The sequence below is a fragment of the Anguilla rostrata genome, chromosome 7 (assembly GCF_018555375.3).
Source record: "Anguilla rostrata isolate EN2019 chromosome 7, ASM1855537v3, whole genome shotgun sequence".
Lineage (NCBI taxonomy): Eukaryota > Metazoa > Chordata > Actinopteri > Anguilliformes > Anguillidae > Anguilla > Anguilla rostrata.
In genome coordinates this window covers 18,541,196-18,564,210 of record NC_057939.1, presented here as the reverse complement: position 1 = coordinate 18,564,210, position 23,015 = coordinate 18,541,196, and the positions used below count along the sequence as shown (strand labels likewise).

Genomic DNA, 23,015 nt, shown 5'->3' with positions numbered 1-23,015 from the left:
AGCTCAGATGTCCATTTTAGAAAGTGGAACATACGCTACAAACTGTCGGAATTAATTGGCACGTCAAACTGGCGGTGTCGCCTGTTATATCCTGATAGCTTTTAACGTATTGGGAGTATTTCTTGCATAGGTTTCTACACAGTTCACCAAACTAGTGCTACAATCTAAAGTCATTTGGGGAAATCACAATTGTTCTTTAATATAAGTATGGCACCAGTGTGTGGCCAAACTAGTGACGGAAGAAGGGGGTTTTATTGATGAATCTGAGTCCTAAATACATTAATGATACTGTCTTCCTATAGCAGCACTCTCGCTGTAACTTGTATAGCCAGTTCCCAGCATAAATCTTTTTAGTGCTTGTAAACAAGTATTGGAATTAATTTTTTTAATTACTGCTGAGTTGTTTTTGAAAAGGAAAGGCTCAAGACATACTGTTCTGTGTACCATAAATGAAACACTATAAATTAAGTGCTGCCTCTGTCCCTGCTGCCCTGGTAGATGGGCATTACCAGCCTCCCTCTCTCTCATACACACACACACATACATGCACACAGTAATGTAAGAATGATATGTTTTGGACCTTGATCAGCTCTGTGACAGGAAGGTTGAACTGACTGTACCCCATGCCCACATCACAATGCAATGAAAGTAGCGGTCACCTGATGTTTATTCTAAAAGCCATAAATCACATGACTCACATGATAACCTCCTACAGCGGGCCAGCGGTGCAGCACTCAGACATCTATGTGGGAAGAAATGATTAGCAAACACACTTTGATCTTCACGGGCCTTACTGTATTCATGAGATTTAAGGACAACTTTGGAAGCCCTTCTTGATTATTATTAAGCCAATATATTGTAGCAATTTCTCCTTTATAAAATTTTTAATCAGTTGTCTGTTTTGAATTTTACTTGAGTCTTCACAGAATGAATATGAGATTTTTTGTTTTAAATACACTGGCTTAACTAGTTTTCCTATTTCATCCCCTACTATGCATATGGAACAGATTATGCCCCAGAGAATAAGTAACAATATAATATTGGTAGTAAAATATGTGAACACGCACTCCATACATAAGGTCCAAGCAAACATGCACGACAGTACTTTGAGTTTAGTTGTCTAGTAGACTTTCCAAAGTTCTTTGCTGATTTTCTAGCCAATGACTGTATTTAGAAACACATTTTATGTAGCGGCATTCATTGCTGAACAGTTATTTTCTTTGCAGGAATCATGACAGCCAGCCGGCAGCCAGATTTAGATTGCTAATGGATTAAGAGTGACAGGGTGCCATTCAGCTCTGAAGCTTGCATGAGGCTGTTTAAATTTGTGGGCTGGCTAGCGATATGGGGTGAAGGTCTGCTTCATGGTCCAGCAAGTTGCAGCGTAAACCTGACTGATGTAACTCACAGAAAGCTGTGTAACACACACACACACACACACACGCACTCTCCAGTATGTGTTTTTGAGCTTTTCTAGGAGGTGTGCCAGGTAATATTCACCAGATTTAGCTTGAGCCTTCTGGATTTGGGATGACTAATGGAAGATGCTTGTGTAAGTTTAAATGACATGTTTTTAACTTTGTGGAAGGTTACACATGACTACGTGCGAGCGTGAATACACTTCTCAGCTGTGCGTCTGTCGCAATACAGTGTCTTGTTCATTTCAGTGCCAGCCCAGGAAATGCCTCCCAGTGTGCACCACCCCATATCTGTAGCACCCTACTGCAATTAGCTATGTTTTCTTCTATGAGGTGGCAAGGGTGTAGTCAGAACGTTAGCGGTGGGATTGGTGGAAAAGGAATAAACGCTTCAAGCCACTAAACCTTTTTTTCCACTTCGTTGCTAAGGAACAGCATAGGTGTTTTTCTTTAGGGCTGAGGCGAGGCATTCCTTTTCTCCTTTGACTACAGAGTGTTCAGTTTGAGTCAGCATCTCTCCATCTTGTTCTCTCTCTATCCCCCTCTCCGTCTTTCCCCTTGTCTCGTTTTAAGTTCCATATTTGTATTAAATCGATTTTTTATTTTTTTTGGTAAACATTATCACTTCTTTTACTGTACAAATTTCAAAACTGAGATAGCAGCTATTATCTTCTTTCAGATGATATGCAGAGCTTTTTTTCTGACAGGGGTGGGTATTAATTAGTATTTCTTGTGTTAAAACACGTGTACATATATTCACACAAATGCTTTGTGTGTTTTTTGTGTGAGGTTTGTCTGCTTTGAATGGCCCATGCAGTGAGACAGACAGGGCCTGTGTTTGGTGGTTTCGGTATTTAGTCACATGACGGTGTCAGTGTCCTATATATCAGGACAGCAGAATGCAATTAGCACATACAGAATGGGAGGAGAGGCCTGTCCTCAACAAGAAATTACCTGACGCCTGACTTCACATTCTAGCTTTCACGTGAGAGGAACTATGGCACGGATGAGCACTATTTAATTCAGAGACATGTCCTGTGTGCGTGTGTGTGTGTGTGTGCGTGTGCATGTGTGTGTATGGGGGAGATGGGTTGTGAGTATTTTTTTGGCATGTGCCAGCAAATGTGTGGTGTGAGTGTGTATGAACACATGTATGTGTTTCAATAAGTGGATGTGTGTGTGTTATGTGTTCAGAACCCAAGCAACAGTCACAGCTGCAGACATCTTCTCTACCAAAGCATCTCTAGTTGGCTAGGCTATAGCTCAGCATTGTCCTCAGCTCAGTAATGGACTAAAATGTATCCATTCGAGTCTCTTCTTCAGTCCGCACTGCATTATGACGAACAGAACAATGACTCTATTCTTGCAGCCCTTCCACTGCTGCGTTGTCTCCGCCACTGAACACAGACATGGCCTCCTGCTCAGCGTCGCTCAGCTGTCTGAGAACCAGACTGAAGACTGACAGCTCCGTGAATGCTCGCTGGTTTTGCGAATACATTTTGGGGAGACAAAGCCTGTTGCCCTTATACGAACGTTACATAAAATGTTTTGATTTTGTATTTGAAGGGAGTAGCCTAAAATTAGAATCTCTTGTCTTTTTTGTTTTTAAGCGCTTAAAATGTTCAGCTCTGAGCGCGGATTGGAAGAGTGAGGTAATTGCGTGCTTTGGAAATCTCGACTGCAATCAGCGCAGAAAGCCGCTAATTAGCCCTTGCGTTTGGCTGTCGCCGTTTGCCCTCCTGTGTCTGGAGCACCCGGCTAATGAGCCGAGGGAGGTCGGAGCTGCCTGGGGAAGAATGGCACGGCCTTTGTGCATTAAACATACTGCAGAAGTGCTGTCGGGATATAACAAAGAGCAGATGAGGCTGCCGCTACGCAGCAGCGCTAAGTAACAGGCAGTTTATTATTTCTTAGTTTCCACGGTGACGTAGGGATGAAATACTCCTTATTTCCCCCACTGCCAGAGCGCAGTGTTCATGCCTTTAAGTTACAGCGGGGTCGCTCGTGGTTAATCCGCTCGACCGCGTATGACTGGCGTTCAGACGAGCGGAATTAAGATTGCACAGTGACGAATGACACTGCGGCGAATGACACTGCGGCGTCGACAGCGGCGGGCTGCACGCGAGAGGAATACGGAACGAGCGCGGTCTCGCCGGTCACGCGCGTGACTTCACACGCCTGTCCGTGTTTACGTTATGCATAAGTGTTCGGGGGTGACGGGTGGTGGTGGCGGACGCCCGTTGAAGTGAGTTACATGGTTGACTCAGAGTCTCAGAGGCACAAGCTGCCTGCTCGGTGTGCTGCAGCCTCTACGTTATGTAACTCATCACCACCGCTGTGAAGACTCAGTCTCTGGGCCAGGATCCTCCCTGCATTTGAAGGCTCTGTTGCCATGGAAATCCTGCCACCAGGGCAATGGCGGTGTTTTATTGGTTGCATTTTTAAAAGCCTGACCTCTTTCTTTTTTGTGACGGGAATCAGTCCCACATCCTCTCACTGAGTCAAATCAGGGACTCTCCCTCACTGACCAAACCGCCTCACTAACTCACCCACTGAAGGAACGGCTGCCGCTGCTGTCCCCGGGGCCGACGCCGACGCCATGCGGATCGGCTGGCCCCAGAGCCACGCGAGCGTAAAAGGGAGCGTCTTCTCCCGGCTCTTTATGGCGGTGATTCACACCCTGCCCTCCCCCCGCCCCCCGCAAGACCGTCCGTCCTCACAGCAGAGAGGATTTTCACTGCACTCTGGGGCGGAATTTGCCAGGCCTGTTTCTGCTGTGCATCGTTAGCTCTGCTCTCCTCTGCGCCAGTCCAGGGCTGTCCAACTGTTACATCCTCAAATCTGACTCTATTAATCATGACTGGACAAAATGAGTTCTCATACCTTATCGGACCTGTGTTTTGTAGTTGTTTCAATGACCTTTGGTATGCACTTTTGTACACCACTTTGGATAAAAGCATCTGCCAGGGAAATGTAATGTAAATGAGGCAGATAATGTGTTTTTGTGAGACCAGGCTCAATTGGAAAAAGGGCAAACATTTTTTTACAAAACGCAAAAAGACTTTAACATAAGAAACAAGAAGAGTCCCGGTATCCAGCCAGAAGAACAGGAGGAAGTTGAGCTCATAGGCTAACCACGGAAGGGGTCGTCAGACCCAGGGCATGACTTCAATTGACCAAAAAGTGAAGTAGGAAAACTAAACAGCCACAAAATTGGATCCCCTTCCCTAAAAGAAAAAAGGAAACTAAATGCACCTTAACAGAAGCCAAAAGATTTGCTACCCTGGTGGAACAGCTGTCCTCCTCTCCCAGGCGTCCAGGATCCGTAAATAGTCACACTAATCAGGGATAACCACTGGCACCTGCGAGCAAGAGTGAGAGAAAAGGAAAGAGGGAGAGAGTGAAGAAGGGAAGCAAATAACACCAATCTCATCCAAAAAGGCCTGATGTGGGGGCAGGTTTCTGTTTTAGTCCCGCACTATGACACCTGATTCAGCTAATTAACTAATCAAGGTCTTTAATCGAGACTTTGATATGTGGAAGCAGGTGTCCCAGTGCTGGGCTAGGACAAAAACCTGCACCCACATCGGCCCTTTTTGGATAAGATTGGTGTTACGTGCTTCCCTGCTTCGCTCGCTCTCTCCCTATGTCTCTCGCTCTAGCTCGCAGGTGCCAGTGGTCATCCCTGATTGGTGTGACTATTTATGGAAGTGGGAAGGCTGTGTGACCAGCGACTGTTCGGTGCGTTTCTTTTGAGTTGTTTGTCTTTCCTGGTCCCTGGTGTTTTTAGGTGAGTAGACTGGAGTCTTGCTAACCCTACGTGGCTGTGCGTGCTCAGTACAAGCAGGCGGTCCCCCATCGCCGTGGCGATGTGCTGCTTTTACCCGACGGCTCAGTCTGTCACCGCATCACTGGCCCCTCTCAAGGCTCCTTAGCAATGCATGTTTGATGAAGGGCTCATTAAAAATGCAGAGTTTCCATTGGCGTGAGAGGCCACTGGGTAGATGGGGGAACGCAGGTGGCTTGGTCTCATTAGGGCAGACCCCCCCCCCCCTTCCTTACCCCTCGCTGCACGCAAACAACACCCAGGAATAAGGCTAATCACCTTCATCACCGTCTCCGGTGGAAAAGGTGGCCATTTCGGTGGGATTGGCGGAGAGTTAGGGTTTCTCGGGCGATGGAGTTCGCAATTGAATGAAGGTACCCCTCCCACCCCGCCACCGCCCTTCTAACTCCATCTAGTTAACATTTCATTTGAGTATTTATGTGTCACGTAAAACCTTTACAGCGTCCAGATACTGTTGTTCCTTCCTTTTCAGAAAGCTGCCAGCGATAGGGCGCTCGTCTACCTGTTGCATGACAAGCTTGTCAGCATAGATGGTGTCCGGTTTTAAGTTCTCTTAGACTGACGTGAAAACCGACACACTCTGACACCAACGAACAGTTTTACACGTCATATTAATCTCCCCGTATTCTTGGGTGTTCGTTGTTCGTGATTTGTCTGCAAAGGAAACAATAAAGAAGATAAAATCACGGGTAGAATGTTGTGTCAATCTCACGCTCTTTTCGTCTGCAGAAAAGTGCCCCACGGGGGAATGTAACAGCCGGGTAACTGAGCCGGGACCTTGTTTGCCGAAGGCTTCGCGGTGGCATGCCAGTCCGAATTTCTCTCACGATTCAGCTGCTGACCCCCCCCCCCCCCCCGATTGTCCTCCGCCGGGGTTCACAGGAAGCGCAGCGCTCTATGACTTCTAAAGGGCAGGAATTTGCGCCGTTTTATGTGCCAGTCACGCTGGAGTCACGGCGCTGGCGCTTGGCGGGCACCGGTTCCCGCTGTGCGCCGCCGAGCTTCCGCCTTGTCTGAACTTCGTTTGCTGGTGTTTTAGGGTCAGAAGCTACGACGTGATTGGCTAGTGCGTGAGTAAACGCCAGGAGCACTGATTTTGATCGTGTTAGTCGGGCTCCACACCTGCCTTGTTTCACGTTCGCGAAGCGTCATGGTTAAACGCGTGCCTGTTGAGTTTTTAGCTGGAGGGAGTTCTCTTAGACTGACGTGAAAACTGACGCACTTTGACATGGATTAATGGCTGCATGCTGTGGTCATTAATCACCAGGAGCCCATCTTCTGTGCTGGAGCTGAGGCTGATTCCTGTCAGCCGTGAAGAACAGTTTTTGTAAGACCGCAGGAAGACGTCCAGCTCTGCGTGCCGCGTGCGTGGGAGCGAACAGTGTTGTGTTTTCAGGCGTCTTGTTGGCATGGCGTCGTGCGATGGATATGTGTTGTTACTGGGTGGTTGTGTCACTTCCCAGGACACATAAAATGGAGGAGAGGAAGTCTGAGCTTGGAACGATAGTGACATAGTGTCTCTTTTTTTTCTCTCTGCTGCTTTGTCCATATTTAGAAAGCTTGTGTTCGCGGTCTGGAAGAGGCTGCCCATGTTTCAACTTTCGATGGTTTTTCTTTTTAATAGAACTGAAAGATAATGGTTTCACGAAGGAGATGCTGCTTTTGTGCGAGTTCCTGTGAGAAATCGTCACGCGTGGTGCAGGGCGAAGTCGCAGGTCTGCACGTGGCACAGGAAGTCCTCGTGCACCAAGCAGCTCTGTGAAGAAGTCGTTTGAAGCTGGTGAACCTTCACATGAGACATTCTCCCTTTCTCTCTCTCTCTCTCTCTCTCTCTCCCCCCGTTTCTCTGGAGAAAGGCTAAATTATCTGCGCTACCTGTGTTTACATAGTGGTGCTCTGTACGAAGGTGTGAGGTCAGCCCTGTCGTAAAGCAGCGAGTGTGTGCAGTCGCGCGTGGAGTTTGCTGCACTTTTCGTTCTCCTGAGCGTTCTCTCCCGTTTAGAGAGGGCCTCCGTGAGAGGACCTGCCTTTGATCTCTGAGCACATTTAACTCTGAAATGCCCATGCTGCTGGGGGAGCAGCAGGTTTAATTATCTTTGGGCAGGGAGTGACGGGGGAGAGGGGGGGTCTCTTTTGTGTGCCTCCTGAAAGGGGGACACAGCTGTGGTTTAGACTCGCCCGCACGCCAAACAAAAGCCCCTGCAGCAGAGAGGGCCACGAAGTGCATCTCCAGACACCCGCACCCCCCCCCACACCCCCACACCCCCCCCCCCCCCCTTGCGACGGAACTGCAGTCTGATTCATTCCTCCCCCTATTTGTCACCCGTGTGGTACAAGAGCTGAGAAACCACCTCTCACCTGGTTTCAGCCAGCGTTCGACCTGAAGCAGTGACTTACAATTGAACAGTGTGGCAAAAAACACAATGTGAAGAAAAACAATTCAACACATCTAGGCTTCAATTTTCTAAATGTACAAGGGGTTGGAGATGCTCGAATTTATTATTTTTAAACCTCAAATGTCATGAGACCAAAAGGAAAAAAAACAGTGTTTTTCCTAAGAATTGCTATTAAAATGTCACAGAGGCAAAACAACAGCAAAAAGTGACATTTGAAGTCACCTTGGATAAATGTTTCTTCAAAGCTTGTGAGTAAAGACAGTGCTGATAAGCGATCTTCAACTTTTGTGTTTCTGCTCTTGCAGATTGGGGCCTATGATCAGCAGATATGGGAGAAGTCTGTGGAGCAAAGGGAAATCAAGGTAAAGGTCACATGTCATAATGCAGCTTTCTCTACCTTACCTACCTAAATCATTCTGTTTGTTCTTCATAATCTCTATTGTTGTGGTTTAAGCATTTCCAAGTTTCCAAGTTTCTGCGGCCCTCCTCCTTTTCTCTTGCCCCCCCCCGGGCCCGGGCTCTGTGTGGTGTCAGTGTTCTCTGTGTCAGTAACTGTGCCCTCAGTGCCCTTATATTTTCAGTTAACCTTTCCCCCTCTTTGATGCTGTGGCATCTCTGTGCAGTTTATTAGACTGGTGAGTACTGCACCCACACATGCTGCTGTCCTTAGGTCATGGGGTCTGCTTTTCTGGTCTGCTTTTTGGAACTGTTTGCACACGGTTGTGAACAGGAGCGTTTTACACGAGGCAGGTGGAAATCAACAAGAGTCCCCCCCCCCCCATTACGCTTTATAAACACATAGAACTTTCATTTTATTTTCCATCACTTCCATCCTCCTTTTGTTGCACATCGATCTTTTTATTTTCTATATATATATATATATATATATACACATATACATATACACCTGCACTCATGCATGTAATAGTTCCATACTCACTGTCAGTCAGCCTGATTTAAGGAGGTCTGTGAGGCCTGTGAAGGCTGATCAAATGGCTCACAGTGTCTCAGAACCACCTGTCATCTGAAAGGGGAGATGCCTCACTGGTCTCCGGGACCCAGTGACCTGTGACCTTTCAGAGCCCCCTGGATGGCCCTCTCCCCCCAGCCCACTCCTTTAGGCAGAGATCAAAACAGATCTGCTTTCCTCCATGTCCCTGTGCCTCAAAGCGCCAAACGCAACTGGGCCTAACCTCATTAACGTGCAGGAGGGCTGCTGGGCCAGCCAGGGTGCGGCTGGGAGGACTGTACCTTCACCACACCTTGATTTCCCACCTGCCGTGTAAATGGTTTCACAGCTTGAACATGGATGTGGTTTTTAACAGGCACCGTGGAGACTGGCGTTTGCACTCCTAACTGCAGAAACAGCACAGTCAGCATCGTGTGCCATGAATAGAGCGGGTTATATCCATTTCCTTTTGTATTGCGGCAAGGGGAATAACAACACGTATATAGCGAGAGATGTAGAGATATTCCACTGAACTATTTAAGAATAAAAGGGGAAGTAGTTACTGCACCGTCTGCATGTTTCCGTCTGGACGCAGCGCGTGCGTTTGGGGTGGTGTGAGTAACAGCGTGTGGAGCCCACAGAACGGACGGGGGTCGGAGTTCAGCGCTGTGGCCTGTGTGTGTGTGTGTGTGTGTGTGTGAGTGTGTGTGTGTGTGTGTGTGTGTGTGTGTGTGTGTGTGTGTGTGTGTGTGTGTGTGTGTGTGTGTGTGTGTGTGTGTGTGTGGTGTGGTGTGTGAGTGTGGTGTGAGTGTGTGTAGTGGTGTGTGTGTGTGTGTGTGTGTGTGTGGTGTGTGTGTGTGTGTGTGTGTGTGTGGTGTGTGAGTGTGTTGTGTGTGTGTGTGTGTGAGTGTGATGTGTGTGTGTGTGAGTGTGTGTGTGTGTGTGTGTGTGTGAGTTGTGGTGTGTGTGTGGTGTGTGTGGTGGGGTGTGTGTGTGTGAGTGTGTGTGTGGTGTGTGTGTGGTGGTGTGTGTGTGGTGGTGTGTGTGGTGTGTGTGTGTGTGAGTGTGTGTGTGTGTGTGTGAGTGAGCTGAACAGACCGGCGCTGCAGCGTTCGGCGGTGGCAGGTCCGCTAGCTCGTTAGCTTGCTCGTCGCGGTACAGGGAAAACGAGCCTGCGCCGCCCGCTCCTGATTCATGGAGTGATGACCGGTTTATGTCCCCCGAATACCTCTTGGCTTTGCTCAAGTGTCAAGCACCACGCTGGGGGGGGGGCATCGCCAATAAAACCGCGCCCCCCCCCCCCCCAGAGCTTAAGGGTTGAGAGATCAGAAGACATGCAGGTGACCAAGATCACCGGTCATTGGCCTAGGCTGGCTACACCATCGCCAGGCTCACTAATCAGAAGAGCCTTCTGTATATGAGATGAGCTATATGAATTTGACATTATGAAGATATGTACTCAATGTGTAACTGTTAATTTTCTAGTGTCTTCTTCCCTAATGGGTGCTTTATATAAATGGTGTCATGAATACTGAGGAGTGTAGTGTATGGCTAGTGGAGATTCAAAGGAATTTTTTCTGTAATTGCTTTTGAAAGTCTCCTGATGGATCTGGTACTGACTGTAGTGTTGTAACGGTGAACCTGGTTAGAAGCTCTGGTGAGCTGGTAAACTGTGTTAGCTGAGAGTTCAGTAATGGCCAATGCACCATGCAGGGCTTCAGAAGCAGTTTCCTTTGTTGAGGGGTTGTAGCGCTCTGTGGAAAGGAACAGCATGAGCGTGGCTACGGGTGCGATAAAAATGTGTGACATCCTGCAGGCTGCTTCAGCGGAGTGTGACGGACTAACGGAGGCCTGGTCGCCTGCATCGAGCGCCGGCGCGATCACGCCCCGGGGGTCAAATGGTGAAAGGGTGTAGTTTAGAGTTATTTTTGATTCTGTCTTCCTTTGAGATGTAGAGGGTGGGGGCAGCAGAGCTGAGTGCATTAACGCTCTGTGGGGGTTCCACTCATATGTATGACTGAGGGAGATCAGGAGCAGCTGTTACACTCTGCACCCCACCCCTTTCACTCCGGAAAGCACAGTCATCGGTTGGAAGCTCAAATGAACAGAATTTACTACAGCTACTTGTGTACCTGCCGTGTCTAGCGCTGTGCAACGTTGGCCATGCACCGCACGTCCACCTATCTGATTCTCAGATTGTGGCACTCTGCGTGCATGCAGAGCAACCAGGTCATAGGCAAGGAAGTGGCTTTTTAGCGACAGCTGCAGTTTTGCTGATCTGCTGAGAGTTCATGATAAGAGATGAAGACGCTGCTCTGTGGAGTGGAGAAGCCCTCCCTCTGGTGAGATGGTTCAGTCTCCTGTGCTGTCCTTCACACAGAGAACAGAGGAGCCCTCTGTCCTCATATCCTCTTCTTCTGGGGGAAATGGAAAGACTGTTGCATTTCTGACCCCGGGGGAATGTTCTGGCTTCTGTAGAGAGAGTTGTCTGCAGCACATACAACATGTATGTTGCTGATATTTAATCTTAATAACATTGTACAGCGTATGAACAGCTCACGAGCAGTTTTACTGCTCACAATCAACCTTTAAGTGCATGAAAAAACAGGAGCACTGTAGCACCGCTGTAGTTGTTTAGCCGGGTTGCAGTGCCCCCTGGTGGTAGTGAAGATAATGTTTTGCTCATCGATTTCTTTTTTTCTTTTTTTGTTGCTTTTTTTTCAATTTTTTTTTATTCAAACAGTGGTGAAACAAAATGGTTTTCCAGGAAGAAAGGGAGAGTGCACCTACTTGTGAGCTTGCTGTGGCTGTGGCTGAGTGCCAGTGTTCTTAGATTGCCTGACCCATTTATCCAACAGGATGTAACAGGCAAGTTTTACATGCAGCAAAACAGGAACATCAGCATTTCGTGCACCGCACTGTACTGACACACAATTGAAGGTTGTGTTCTGTCGCTGAAATTTTTGGGACCGTTTCAAGCTCCAGCTAGAACATTTCTTGGCACTGGAGAAGAGCCCTCTGCCGCCCCAGCTTAATTAATTAGCGTTAAGCACCGCGGGCTAATCAATTGTGAAACAGGAGGAAGAAGGAGCGTGTCATCGATCGGAACACCTTATCGCCTCATCAGCGCGCTACTGAAACAGTGTCCGTTGGAGAGGGAGAGCACACTTCGGAATGGAAGGCTTTCAGCAAGCACTCAACCATTCCGTTTAGATAGAAGGTTCACCGGATGACCTCAGCGCAAATATTTGGCAGGAGGGGGGAGGCATGCCCGGCGCGTGCCGCTGTTTAGCGTTGAGTGTCGGGATCCATAGTCTCTCCGGCGTCGCGCGACAGGCTGGAGGCGCTTTGCTTGCCTTTATGTCCTGTCGCTGGGATACCTCACTTTGGACAGTCGGCATTGTTCTGCTGAGAAACGCAATCCTATTGTGCAAGGCTATTCTTTCTGTGCGCGCACAACCTGAATCACACTGTGTTCAACAACACCACCGCTTTGTGATTTACCCCTGTTCAGGAGTCTCTGAAGCTCTTATCTTCACTGATTGATTAATGTGTCCTTTGGTCTCACATCAGCTAACTCTGGAGGAAATTAGACACAGGAACAGGAAGTGACACGGTGACATACTGCACTGGGAGGTAGTGGGGGGGGTGGTAGTTGAAGAGAGTAGACTTGCTTCTTGTCTGCCAGGAGTCCTCTGGTACTTGAGTCATGAAGTTTTCTTTGTGTGATTCTCTCCTTGAATGTGAGGCTGTTGGGTTTGTCAGTTGGTGAGGCGGAGTACTTGGGACACCTCTCTTAACAAAGCAGTGCATTTTCGGAATGCAGGGTTGGTAAGACGTGAGTGCGAAGCAGTATACATTGTTTGAACTGAGGAAGCAAAGCGGTGTGCTAGTGTCTGTGGGTGAGTAAAGGATAGAGTGAGAGAGAGATAGGGATACAGAGAAGTAGAAAGAGATAAAGAAGGATCTTAACAAATTTAACATCAGTCAGAAGCACGTTCTCGCGAACACTCGCTCCCTAGGGCTGAGCAAAGGCCAACCCGCTGCATCGACTCGAACCCTAAACCTGCTCCCCCAGAGAGGGGCTTCAGCAGAGAGGGGTGAGCTGTTAAAGTGAAGCAGGGAGCACTGGGAGTGAGGAAGTGTGTGTGTGTGTGTGTGTGTGCAAACGTGCGTGGAGCAGAGTGATCCTGGACCGTCAGAGCCAGGGAAAGGGAGGTCCATCAGCAGCTGGTAATTTCTCCTGCAGAGCATTAGGCTCCAGGGATCTGTCACTGCTGAGGGACTGGTAGCAGCGACAGGCCAGAACGAGAGCGGCCTGTTCTCAATTACTGGTTTAAAAGGGAAATGAAACATCGGTAATGCAGTTTAAAGATTGTTAATACTGGATAGGCTGAAGGAGTTTAGGACAGATCCTGATTTATAAGAGGCCAGTTGTGTCTTCTGTGCTTTTCCGTGAAGCTGAGTGTAATTTACATTGGATCGATACAAATATCGCTGGTGATATTTGTAAGCACATTGATGTGCTACCCCAAGCCAACCTTTAATGGAGTAGTTTTGTGTTTGGGTGTCTGACTGTGTGAATACGTAAGATTTAACGGGAAAGGAGAAGATTTCATTTGAAGCATTTATTCCAGCAAGGTTCTCTAAATACCTGACATTCATATTCTCCATTTGGAGACAGTGTGAAGGTTTAGATTGATAGGTGATAGATTTTGCGGAAAGGCTGTGGTACTGATTGGCTGGTGCTGTCTGACCCTGCCGAGCTGGCCCTTGGTCCTCTGTGAGGGACGTGGCGTGCCGCACCGTGTGAGGGGCTAACACGCATGCGGTTTCCCACTCTGCCAGTCGCTTCCATCGCCTGCCGTGTGTAACAGACCCCCCCTGCCGCCCCCCGCGCGTTTCTCCACCCGTCTGACTCCATGCCCTGCCCCCCCCCCCCCTCCAGGGCCTGAGGAACAAGCCAAAGAAGACCGGCCATGTGAAGCCAGACCTCATCGACGTGGACCTGGTGAGAGGTGAGCGCAAAGGGGAGGGTCGCAGCGAAACCGCCCGGCTGCGCAGGCCGGGGAGGGTCTCGCCTCATCAGTGCAGAGAGACATACGCATACACACGGTCCCTGGGCCTCGCGTCATCAGTGCAGAGAGACATACGCATACACACGGTCCCTGGGCCTCGCGTCATCAGTGCAGAGAGACATACACATACACACGGTCCCTGGGCCTCGCGTCATCAGTGCAGAGAGACATACACATACACACGGTCCCTGGGCCTCGCGTCATCAGTGCAGAGAGACATACGCATACAAACGGTCCCTGGGCCTCGCGTCATTAGTGCAGAGAGACATACACATACACACGGTCCCTGGGCCTCGCATCATCAGTGCACAGAGACATACGCATACCACACGGTCCCTGGCCTCGCCTCGTCAGTGCAGAGAGCATACACATACACAGGTCCTGGGCCTCGACTCGTCAGTGCAGAGAGACCATCACTACACACGGTCCCTGTGGTCTCGCTCATCAGTGCAGAGAGACATACGCATACACGCGTCCCTGGCCTCGCGTCATCAGTGCAGAGAGACATACACATCACACGTCCCTGGGCCTCCGTCATCAGTGCAGGAGACATACGCATAACCGGTCCTCCGCGCCTCGCGTCGTCAGTGCAGAGGACATACACATCACCGGTCCCTGGGCCTCGCGTCATCAGTGCAGAGAGACATACACATACACACGGTCCCTGGGCCTCGCGTCATCAGTGCAGAGAGACATACGCATACACACGGTCCCTGGGCCTCGCGTCGTCAGTGCAGAGAGACATACACATACACACGGTCCCTGGGCCTCGCGTCATCAGTGCAGAGAGACATACACATACACACGGTCCCTGGGCCTCGCGTCGTCAGTGCAGAGAGACATACACATACACACGGTCCCTGGGCCCGCCACGCACATGGGAGGGCTCTTATTTACTTGTGATGGCCTCAGGCCAGGCCACACAGCGCTCGTTTGTGTGGAGTCACAGAGGCTGACATTAATGCTCGGCTGCCTCCCCAAGCCTGTCAAAGGCAAACAGAACATGAGGAATGGGAGCGTTACTAACCAGGAAAAAACACTTTCTCAGATTTATTTCGTTTTGTTTTTTAAACGATTCCCCCTCCACCTTTTCTCCCCAATGTTTGGAATGGCCAGTCGTGTATAGCAGCGCTCACAGTGCAAACTCCACGGCCGATTTGGAGAAGTGTGGATAAGCAGATAAGCGCACACTCTCCTCAGAAGCTCGCGGTGTTTCCAGCTGCTTCTTTCCGCACCGCAGGCATAAGAGGAAGACTCTTCAGGTACAGCTTTAGCAAGCAGACTGCGGGCACCCAATCATCCAGCAGGGGTCACTAATGAGTGATTGGAGCAAGCGGGTCCCCACTGACTGAGCCCTGGGTGACGCTATCGGCAGTGTCGCCCTGTGGGGCTAGCGTCCACACTGGGGGTTCGGGTGCTGATCATGACTGTTTTCAGGAATTATTTGGTTGCTTAAAGCACTTGTGTCCCTGCCCCGTACAGCACCTCCTGGCTTTGCCCCCCCCCCCAGTGCAGAGTTAAAGTAAGACTCATCTGCCAGCGCGTGTCACTCTCACCCCTCTCGGCTCTTTGAATAATTGAGGCCTCCAAACTCTTCTAGCCTGTTGGTCCTCATTGCTTTTTCATGCCCGCCTCGTCGGGACAGGGTGCAAGTGAAACCCAAACGTGACGAGCGGGAGCCTGTCAGTCAGGAGCGCCTGGGGGGGTGGGGGGTAATCACACAAATATCTCTTACGTAACAGAACTGCATAAACACGAGCGCACTTTGGCTCCTTACCAACTACGCCCGCCCTGCCGGCTTTCTGAAGTTCCCTGGAGTGCACTTGCCACCTGTCACGGCACAGGGTTTCGTATTTGTTCGACAGTCAAAGGCTTGAGGGTGTTTGGAGGTATTTGTTCGACAGTGGAAGGTTTGAGGGTGTTTGGGGGTATTTGTTCGACAGTGGAAGGTTTGAGGGTGTTTGGAGGTATTTGTTCGACAGTGAAAGGTTTGAGGGTGTTTGGAGGTATTTGTTTGACAGTCAAAGGCTTGGGGGTGTTTGGGGGTATTTGTTCGACAGTGAAAGGTTTGAGGGTGTTTGGAGGTATTTGTTTGACAGGGAAAACGTTTGAGGGTGTTTGGAGGTATTTGTTTGACTGTAAAAGTTTGAGGGTGTTGGGGGTTTTTTTTTTTTTAACAATCAAAAATATGAGGGTGTTTGTGGGTTTTTTGGCGGGGGTGGTTGTGTCCGAATAGCTTTCGGAGTTGACCCCTCTCCGCTCTCCATCCTCAGGCTCAGCGTTCGCCAAGGCCAAGCCTGAGAGCCCGTGGACCTCCCTGACCCGGAAGGGCATCGTGAGGGTGGTCTTCTTCCCCTTCTTCTTCAGATGGTGGATCCAGGTCACCTCCAGGGCCATCTTCCTCCTGCTGCTCTCCCTCTATCTCCTCCAAGGTGAGCTGCTCTCTTCTCTTCCCCCGTCGCCGCGGGCGACAGGCTCCTAGCGACGGCGGGTACGGTGGAATGCCGCTGCGAGCCTGACGGTCCCGCGCAGACCTTCCCCTCCTTTTTTGCGGACGTGTCGGGCGTGGCGGACCTTCGTGTAAACTAGGCGGCGCCTCCCCGAAAAAGTTGTACGATGAACTTGTCTGTGAGATCAGCCTGCTGCGGACAGTGATTTACCCGCCGGAAGAATTTGCTCCAGGCGTGGCGCTGCATCATATTTAGACTCCGGCGTTATTTAAAGCAAAGCAGTGATGGGTGTACATCATGTACTTATGGGCAAACCCCACCCCACCCCACCCCCCTCCACCCACTCCACCCCACGTTCTTGGCTGGCATTTTGATGGTGCTGTTTACAGGTAGAAAGCGTGTGACTGTGGTCCTACTTGGAGTGGAAACAAAGCCGTTGTTGTTTTCCAGTGTTGCCAGGGTGGAGGTCCTCCATAGGTGTGCCCTCCCTCATTCCTTTCAGATAAACGCAGGGTGCATGTTGTTCTTTTAGTGTTTATCAGGAACTCACCCACAATGCCGTGCACTCATACACTATATTACAGTCTCAGTACAGCACCCCCCTGCCTCTCCCATCTCTCCAACAGGGCAGACACAAACCGCCTTCTCAAACCGCCATGTTGCCCTCAGTAAAGCTGCAGTGCAGACATTTGAAAAAGGAAGGCGAACCGCCATTAACCCCACCCCTCACCCCCTCCCCCCCCCCCATCCTAATCTCCCTAACAGTGACTTGCGAGCGCTATGAATAAACCATGCGGTAGCGCAGAGTTCCGCGGCGGCGGTGGCGTCTCCGTGGCGACGTCTGACTCTTTCCGCTCCCTGCTTGTGTTACAGCGGCGGCGGCGGTGTTGTTTTTCACCGTGCCGCAGACCCGCGGGATCCCTGTCACCGAGGTGTTCGGCGGCATATGGCTGATGCTGCTCCTGGGGACCGTCCACTGCCAGATCGTGTCCACGAGAACCCCCAAACCCACCCCCAGCAGCGGGGGCAAGAGGAGAAGGTGGGAGGGAGGGGTCGGGGCGGGCGGAGGCGGGGAGGAGCACCTTCGCTTCTCTTTCTCTCTCGTGCGTTCTTGTTCTCAGACTCAGAGATAGCGGTGAAGTTGTAGATTGGCTTGACAGCGGTAAAGTGTGCAGGCAGACAGGTGTCACATGAAAGCCAGGTAATGCTCCTTCCTGTGTGGAGGTGTTTTTGTTCATGTGAGACATGTTTGGCTGCACATTGCCACATACTGTTTACCCTGTAGACTGTAGATGTGCAGTGTCTGTGATTTTGGTTGGTTTTTAACGAGCCACAGTGCAAGGCCCACAAGCCTATTCCCAGTACAGGCGATCTGCAAACCCTACGCACAGTTTTCTGACATGTAAGCATGCCAGCACATACTGTCTGAGAAATGAAGACAATGAAGTAATGAAGTGTTTTCACAAAATTTACTGAAGGACTGTGGCACGTCATTGTGTACCATCTTACTGTAATGCTGGCTGGTGGAGGACCAAAGTACCATAGAATGTTGTTGAGTTTGCTCAAGGGTTTTCACCTGCTGTCGTTCTGTTGGAACAGAGAGTCATTGGTGCTCTACTTTCCATACTACTGATGTTTCAGTTTCTTTTTTTCAAATCAAAAATCAGCGGTGAGGTCATGAGATCTGGTCAGAAATAAAAGCACCACAAACTTCCCCTTTCCTCTGACGAGGCCCAAAAATAGGCTCTTATCTCTGTGACAGTAATCCTCTTTCACCTTGATGGTTTGTTTTTTTTAACTGGCCCAAGATCGCGTTGTGTAACGTTGTGTAACTTCCACTTAATCGTGTGTGAAAATAGTTTTGGTTTTTATAGTTTTTCACCTGTGACGGTAATCTTGTTTGTAATCCTGACTCTTATTTTAAAAAAAATAATTGGCTTAACCTTTATATGCCCAGGGTTGTCACAACATAAAATACAACCACCACTGCAGTGGCAAAAAACTAAGATTGAACATGTTTTTAATGGTTCAGGTGGAGGTATTAAGTGGACACCTAACTCAAAACTGTTGTTTGCAGGTGCATGAGTAACAATGACATTTCCCTCTCATCTTAATATTGCAAATAAAGGGAATATGGTCAAAAATAAGTAAGAAACAAAATTGTGCTGCTTTTTATGAAAACGAACAAACTTGTTTAAATGAACACATTTCTGACCACATCTGATGTCACAGACCTGCTGCTATTGAATAGGCTTTTTTCATTATTCTATGACTATGTCTTGGAAAATAAGTTTAAAAAATTTTTTTTTAAAAAGAAAGATAATAATAATGAAAAAAGTTTTTAGGCCATATGATTCTGTTTGGACCTTTTTCTCTAAGGGATCTGCACTGTCAATCTTTCTCGCTAAAGGAAGTTAAGGAGGGCAGCTCACTTGGAGGTGCATAGGGAAGGCGATGGCTCTAGCACTACAGATAACACACAGGAGGGGGCGCTGCGCTGCTCCGGGTCTGCAGCCACTCACAGCCTTGCTGCTTTCTTCAGAGAGCTCTGGCATGATATCTTTAAAACGGGGTGTGTATTTTTTCCTTGTTTCATGTTGTCCGTAAGCTGCAACATCCCTTCCATGAAAGAGTTAATAGACCGACCCACCAATAATCAGATACCTGGAGTTCTCTTGCTTCTAAAAAAAAAACCGCACAATTCTATTTTGATCCATAAGGAAGTCGATCCATTTTCCTCTTGCTGGTTTCAGATACTGTAATGTGCACTAGTGCTTGTGCTGCACAGGACAAACTGCTCTCAGAGCCATTCTCAGATACTGAAACTTTCCAAATTTTTCAAGAATTTGTCTGGGAGATTCCATGGAAGAAAAGGGATGTTGCAACTTCCATTTCCTGAAATGGTTCATTTCACCTGTACATTGGTGGTACGACTGGGGCCTGCTCTTTCCAAAACGCACTGGGTCAATCAGAGATTAAAAACAGCTGCCCAGGGATGGCTTTTGTCTCGCTGGTGGCTTTTTTCCCTCCTCTATAGAACACTGCTCTGTTGCTATCAGGTACTGGGCTTTAATAGGCTAATGGGTTAAAGGCTTTGGCTTGGTCAGCGTCTGCAGACTAAGATTAAATCGGAATGGTTTGGTTAATTTACTCTTATCCAAAATTTCAAGCCAGTTTTTGCTTGCTTAGATTAGGTGGAGCGATGTTTTAAACCAGTGGCCATATTTGGTCAAAACATCTTCCCCCTCGTTGTAAATTACTCTGTCTGGAGCGTGTCCAGTTTCTCATTTCTGATCACCTTCTGATTTATTCCTGGCCAAAGCTTCATTAGACGCATTACCATGGTAGAAACATAAAGTCTAGTACTAAGTGTGTAACTTGAAATATGAACTTGGTTCAGATGGAGAGCATGGTCTTTGTAGCAGCCTTTTGATGAGGACAGGTCCAGTGTTATGATGCACTACAGAATTAAATTAGGCCTTTAAGGATCCCCTCAGCTGCTTGAGCGGGAAAACTTTTCGATTTATTGCTCTCTCGTTACTTTGTGTTTCCTTCACCTTTTAAACGCTTTGGAACCGGCGAGCCTCACTTCTGCTGTGTGCTGCTGAGATCGTCTTTCAGTACTAAGCATTATTTTTTATTTTTTCAATCTGTAAGGGCAGTTGCTTGCTGCCAACTTCTTCACTAAACTGATTTATCGTTTGCATGTGAAGTGCATAAAAACGCATTACAGCCTTCTCTTAATGGAGCTGCAGTGTTATTTTATTAGCTGAGTAACTGAGCTGGAAATGATCAGACGTGAGCGAGTGAAAGATTTGTCACCTTCAGTTTGGCAGCACGCTAATATACCAATAAAGGCTCTTAAAATTGGGGGGATGGAGGACTGGCGCTGAGAGGTGTTGATTGAAGGATGCTGCAGTTAGCGATTGCCTGGCCATTAGCAAACAGGCAGCATGTGCATGGCTTTTGAGTGCCCGTTTTGTGTGCCTCTCTGTCTGCTGATTGGCTGTCGAATCCCCCGGCCTCTGTGCCACTTGTGCTATGCTAACGTGTACCGAATCTGCACTCCTGTTTCCATCTACACTGCTTATAAAGCTGCACACTCTGTATCAGTCTGTTACAGCTTTATACACACATTTCCCTGACTAATATGTTTTTTTTTGCACCTGATGTGTACGATAGTCAAATAACATTTGCATGAATTTTTATCTCAAATATGCTCCATTTAAAGGGAAGTGTTAGTGTTGTGTTTCTTGGTTTCTGTCAGCTTATACTGAAGTACTGAAGTGCTGTGATATAATGTGGTTTAATCGTTTGCCACAGTATAAATCAAGGAAGCTGCAAATACTGTATTTTTTCCCCGCTGCGGTAACTATGTACACAAGAAGCAACATGTAAAAATCTCTAGCCATGGTGAATGCTATAAAAAAATTAAATACACTACTTTTGGAACCCTACTGATTCCATTGCAGATATGAATCCACTTCCCGTTATTGTCCGAATGTTCCCCTGCCTCTGCTGTTGCCCCCTTGTGAATTTTTGCTGTGGGTAAATTTTTCATTTCCGTACGCCGCTGATGGAGCCTCCTCTCCGCATGACCGCCCCCCCCCTCCCCTTCAGGTCCAAGAAGTCCAAGATGTCCATCGACAAGTCGACGGAGACGGACAACGGCTACGTGTCCCTGGACGGGCGGGTGACCAGCAAGAGCAGCGAGGAGGGCCTGCAGCTGCACGAGCCCCTGTGTGACCTCCTGCGCTCTGAGGAGGCCTGCTGGGGCTCCGCCCCGCCCCAGAACAGCCTCCTGCTGCCCCCCATCGGCAAGGTGGGCTCCAGGGCGCCCCCGCGTGGGTCACCGCTCCTGTTTATAAGCGCTCAGTCCGAGCTTTCCCCAGAATGCACTGCCTGTCCCAGCTCCTGGTGCGGGCTGATGACGTCACAGTCAGCGTGCAGGCATGGAGCGGGGGAAGGTTTGATGAGGAAAGCTGAGGCTGTTTGACCCCTCCATGCTCCTCATTAAGATCTGAGAGAGGGGTAATGTGGTGCAGTGAGTAAAGATACAGGTTTTCACACTGCGTGTGCGTGTGTGTGTGTGTGTGTGTGTGTGTGTGTGTGTGTGTGCCCAGGAGCCCCCCAGCCCTCGCAGCGTGGAGAACATGTCCGACGAGGCGTCCAGCGAGGAGGACCCCGAGGCCTCCTACAGCGCCATCCGCCGCGGCGTGGAGCGCATGAACAGCGACTGCACACTACGCAACAGGAAGACGCATCACTACAAGAAACACTACCCCGCTGAGGTGCGGCACCGTTACCCTAACACCCACACACAACCAAGCGCAGTCACTCGCCACGTTGTCTCTCATTTTAATGCTGTAAAAAATCTGAGCCTAGAGTGCTTCATCTCCAGAGATCTTTTCTTTGTTCTTATTGTGTTAGCTTACTGTTGACAATAAAGATGGACCTGTAGAGGGCAGAAGGGCGGGAGCGGGCTTGTCTGTAGAATGCACGCACGAGACCCCATGTCCAGTGTGTCGGGTCGTTGGCCCCAGAGCGCTGGATCACGGGATACGGAAAAAGGGCGCAGCCGGTGAGCCTGTTTCCCCGCGCTCTGCGCTGCCCCCTGCAGGAGACGCCCAAGTCGGGCACCAGCTGCAGCTCGCGCTGCTCCAGCCTGCGGCAGGACTCGGAGAGCACGCGGCACGAGTCGGAGACGGAGGACGTGCTCTGGGAGGACTTCCTGCACTGCGCCGAGTGCCGCTCCTCCTGCACCAGCGAGACCGAGGGCGAGGGCGGCGCCGTCTGCCCCGCCCCCAAGAAGGAGTACCGCGACGACCCCTTCCACCAGGTCAGAGGCTCCGCCCCGCTCCGCCCCCGCACCGTGCGGAGTAATGAGCGCGTTCTGCTACTGCTGTCAATAAGCCTGCGCTAGAGAGAGCGGCCAATCATTGCCCTGGAGCACCACAGGCAGTCTTCATTTGTTTTCCTGCATTACGGTCAGCAGCCAGTGCAGACGTATGAAGCCAGGCCAGGTCAGTCGGCTGGGTAATCAGCCGCTTTAGTTGATCAGTTACGTGCTGAGTAACAGCAGAAAGCTACAGACCGGCTCTCTCCAGGACCAGGGGGGTGTTTCAGGAGGCAGGATGACTGAGTTCGCTGGACAGCTGTGCTGAGTAAAACTCAGAGCAGCCCTTTTTATTTCTGTCCACGTTCCATATTTTGGAGGGTTCCAGGTTTTACTCCATGCAGTTATCCAGCTAACTGAGTGATCTTGCTTCATGAAACAGGGCCCAAGGCTACAGACCCCTGTGCTGACCATTCTAATAAAATCCCTGCAGTCTAAACCCTGTTGTTTTGGGTCAGTTCAGTTTTATGAGCCTTTGACAGGAGCTCTCCTGTCTGTCCACACGCACCCCAGCTGGCTGACTGTGTTTCTGTTTCTCCCGCTGTCGACAGGGCCACGTCCCGTGGCTGCACAGCTCGAACCCGGGCCTGGAGCGCGTCAGCGCCATCGTGTGGGAGGGCAACGAGTGCAAGAAGGCCGACATGTCCGTGCTGGAGATCAGCGGCATGATCATGAATCGGGTGAGCCCCGTTGCCCCGGTAACCGCGCTGGCCGAGAGGCGCTTCTCATGGGGCGCCTGTGGGTTGCCCTTTGCGGCCCGAACTCCTCGCACGCACCACACGCTGCCCATCGGGACGGGACGGCGTGTGCCGTTTGTGCAGTTGCTCTCGGTCACATCGCCCTCGTACCCTCAGATAAAAACGCCGTGCCTGTTCAGTGGGGAGGACGGCGGTTTTAAAAGTGATGCTTCAGAATTGACCCAGGACCCCATTCTGTCAGATAGCTGTGGTGTGAGGGGAGGTTTCTGCGCTGTTTTCAGAA

General features: G+C 49.7%; 1 protein-coding gene across 5 annotated transcripts in view; it reads left to right on the top strand.

Moving 5' to 3' along the window:
* LOC135259259 (protein PHTF2-like) overlaps positions 1 to 23,015 on the top strand; it is a 56,702-nt gene that overhangs the window by 27,050 nt on the left and 6,637 nt on the right. For 3 of the 5 annotated variants that reach the window (XM_064343409.1, XM_064343406.1, XM_064343408.1), the window contains exons 3-12: positions 7,967 to 8,023; positions 8,285 to 8,296; positions 13,559 to 13,628; positions 15,962 to 16,120; positions 17,012 to 17,177; positions 18,549 to 18,710; positions 20,759 to 20,960; positions 21,262 to 21,429; positions 21,759 to 21,977; positions 22,586 to 22,714. In XM_064343409.1, the coding sequence (XP_064199479.1) occupies positions 7,967 to 8,023; positions 8,285 to 8,296; positions 13,559 to 13,628; positions 15,962 to 16,120; positions 17,012 to 17,177; positions 18,549 to 18,710; positions 20,759 to 20,960; positions 21,262 to 21,429; positions 21,759 to 21,977; positions 22,586 to 22,714 (1,344 nt within the window). The remainder of the gene's footprint in view (positions 1 to 7,966; positions 8,024 to 8,284; positions 8,297 to 13,558; positions 13,629 to 15,961; positions 16,121 to 17,011; positions 17,178 to 18,548; positions 18,711 to 20,758; positions 20,961 to 21,261; positions 21,430 to 21,758; positions 21,978 to 22,585; positions 22,715 to 23,015) is intronic. The other 2 variants (XM_064343410.1, XM_064343411.1) reach the window with 2 other exon arrangements.